Raw genomic sequence first — 1,994 nt, forward strand, 5'->3', positions numbered from 1 at the left:
AAAATTTTTAAAGTGCAATAATTATTCATTTTAAAACAAGCCATTAGAAATATAAGAACAGTGTGAAATTCAATGGTAGTAAGCATAATTATGATGTCATAGAACTCTCTGCCTAGTGACAGACATTTTCTATATTTCTGAAATAAATTCTGTACCCATTATCAGCCATGACTTTTGCCCCAGACCCTGGCGACCTTTTATCACTTTCAATTTTGATGAATTATGTACCTTGATAAACTATTCACAGAAGCAAGACAGAGCAAAAAATAATCCTACAATGTCCACTAACTGGAGAACTGTATTCAAATGTGAAAGTATTGTATAGCTGTAAAAAATGAAGCCATGGGCCTGGAGAGACAGCTCAGTAGTTAAGAACAATTATTTGTAAGCACAGAAACCAGTGTTTAGAACCCAGCCCTACATAACACGTCAGGGATCCTGTGTACCTCTGTAGCTGTAGCACAAGAACAGAGACAGGAGAATCTTGTAACATCCTGGCTCCCGGTCTAGTCAATAAAGCTTGGGCTCCAGGGTCAGAACAAGGTTCTGACTCAACGATGTTATTAGAGGATACTCTGTCCCTCTTCTGGTTACCCTGCATGAGCAATAGGCAATGGAGCTCATCCGCAACACTTGCGGATATACCACACACACACACACACACACACACACACACACACACACACACACACACACACACACAAACACTAGCACACCATGATCTTAGTTAGTGATATTCCTTCATCCCTTTCAGGTATGGCTGTCACATTGGGGCTAAATCACACCTTTGTGTCAGAGTTCATCCTCATTGGCTTCTCTACCTTCCCTCATCTTCAGCTGATGTTCTTCCTGCTGTTCCTGCTCATGTACCTCTTCACACTGCTAGGCAACCTGCTCATCATGGCCACCATCTGGAGTGAACACAGTCTCCACACACCCATGTACCTCTTCCTGTGCGCCCTCTCCATCTCTGAGATTTTCTACACCTTCGCCATCATCCCACGCATGTTGGCCGACCTGCTCTCTGCACTACACTCCATCGCCCTTCTGGCCTGTGCCAGCCAGATGTTCTTCTCCTTCACGTTTGGCTTCACCCACTCCTTTCTACTCACTGTCATGGGCTATGACCGCTATGTGGCTATCTGTCACCCACTGAGATACAATGTCCTCATGAGCCCTCGTGGCTGTGCCTGCCTGGTTGCCTGGTCCTGGGTTGGTGGATCATTCATGGGGACAGTGGTGACAACAGCCATTTTCAACCTCACATTCTGTGGACCCAATGAGATCCACCATTTTGCTTGTCATGTCCCACCTCTACTGAAGTTGGCATGTGGAAAGAATGTACTGGCAGTGGCAAAGGGTGTGGGGATGGTGTGCATCACAGCCCTCCTGGGGTGCTTTCTCCTCATCCTCCTCTCCTATGCCTTCATTGTGGCTACCATCTTGAAGATACCATCAGCTGAGGGTCGGCACAAGGCTTTCTCCACATGTGCGTCCCACCTCACAGTGGTGGTTGTACATTACGGCTTTGCCTCTGTCATCTACCTCAAGCCCAAGGGTCCAAAGTCTCTGGGAGGAGATACTCTGATGGGTATCACCTATACAGTCCTCACCCCTTTCCTTAGTCCTATCATCTTCAGCCTCAGGAACAAGGAGCTAAAGAATGCCATGAAGAAGGCCTTCCTAAGTAAACTCTATCCAGAGAAAATGTAATGACTTATAAGAAAATTCTTAAGAATAACTAAATTGGTTTACTGAATTTGACTATATTTGACATTGCTTCACTATCTGCTTATTTATGATACTTTCATGTTGACAAAACTTTTGCAATCATACGCCAGTATACATGAAAGCATTAATATCTGGGATTTATTTGTGGAAATAAAAGTAAGACCATGCCAAGAATGGTATTTGACCATTCCAGTATGCTACAGGAAATGTTATGTAGTACTCAACTTGTGTTAAATATTTCTTAAGTGGGACTCAATCTTCTC

At 44.1% G+C, this 1,994-nt stretch overlaps 1 protein-coding gene across 1 annotated transcript; it reads left to right on the forward strand.

The window, feature by feature from the left end:
- Positions 1-756: 756 nt before the first annotated feature.
- On the forward strand, positions 757-1,713 carry Or10h1 (olfactory receptor family 10 subfamily H member 1). The gene has a single exon (NM_001000593.2). The coding sequence runs from the start codon at positions 757-759 to the stop codon at positions 1,711-1,713; it is 957 nt and encodes a 318-aa protein (NP_001000593.2).
- Positions 1,714-1,994: the final 281 nt, after the last annotated feature.

This window comes from Rattus norvegicus, chromosome 7 (genome assembly GCF_036323735.1).
Source record: "Rattus norvegicus strain BN/NHsdMcwi chromosome 7, GRCr8, whole genome shotgun sequence".
NCBI classification, from domain to species: domain Eukaryota; kingdom Metazoa; phylum Chordata; class Mammalia; order Rodentia; family Muridae; genus Rattus; species Rattus norvegicus.

Excerpts from the sequence above, each read along its gene's own strand:
- Or10h1 (NM_001000593.2), top strand. The coding sequence starts at position 757 with ATGGCTGTCACATTGGGGCTAAATCACACCTTTGTGTCAGAGTTCATC.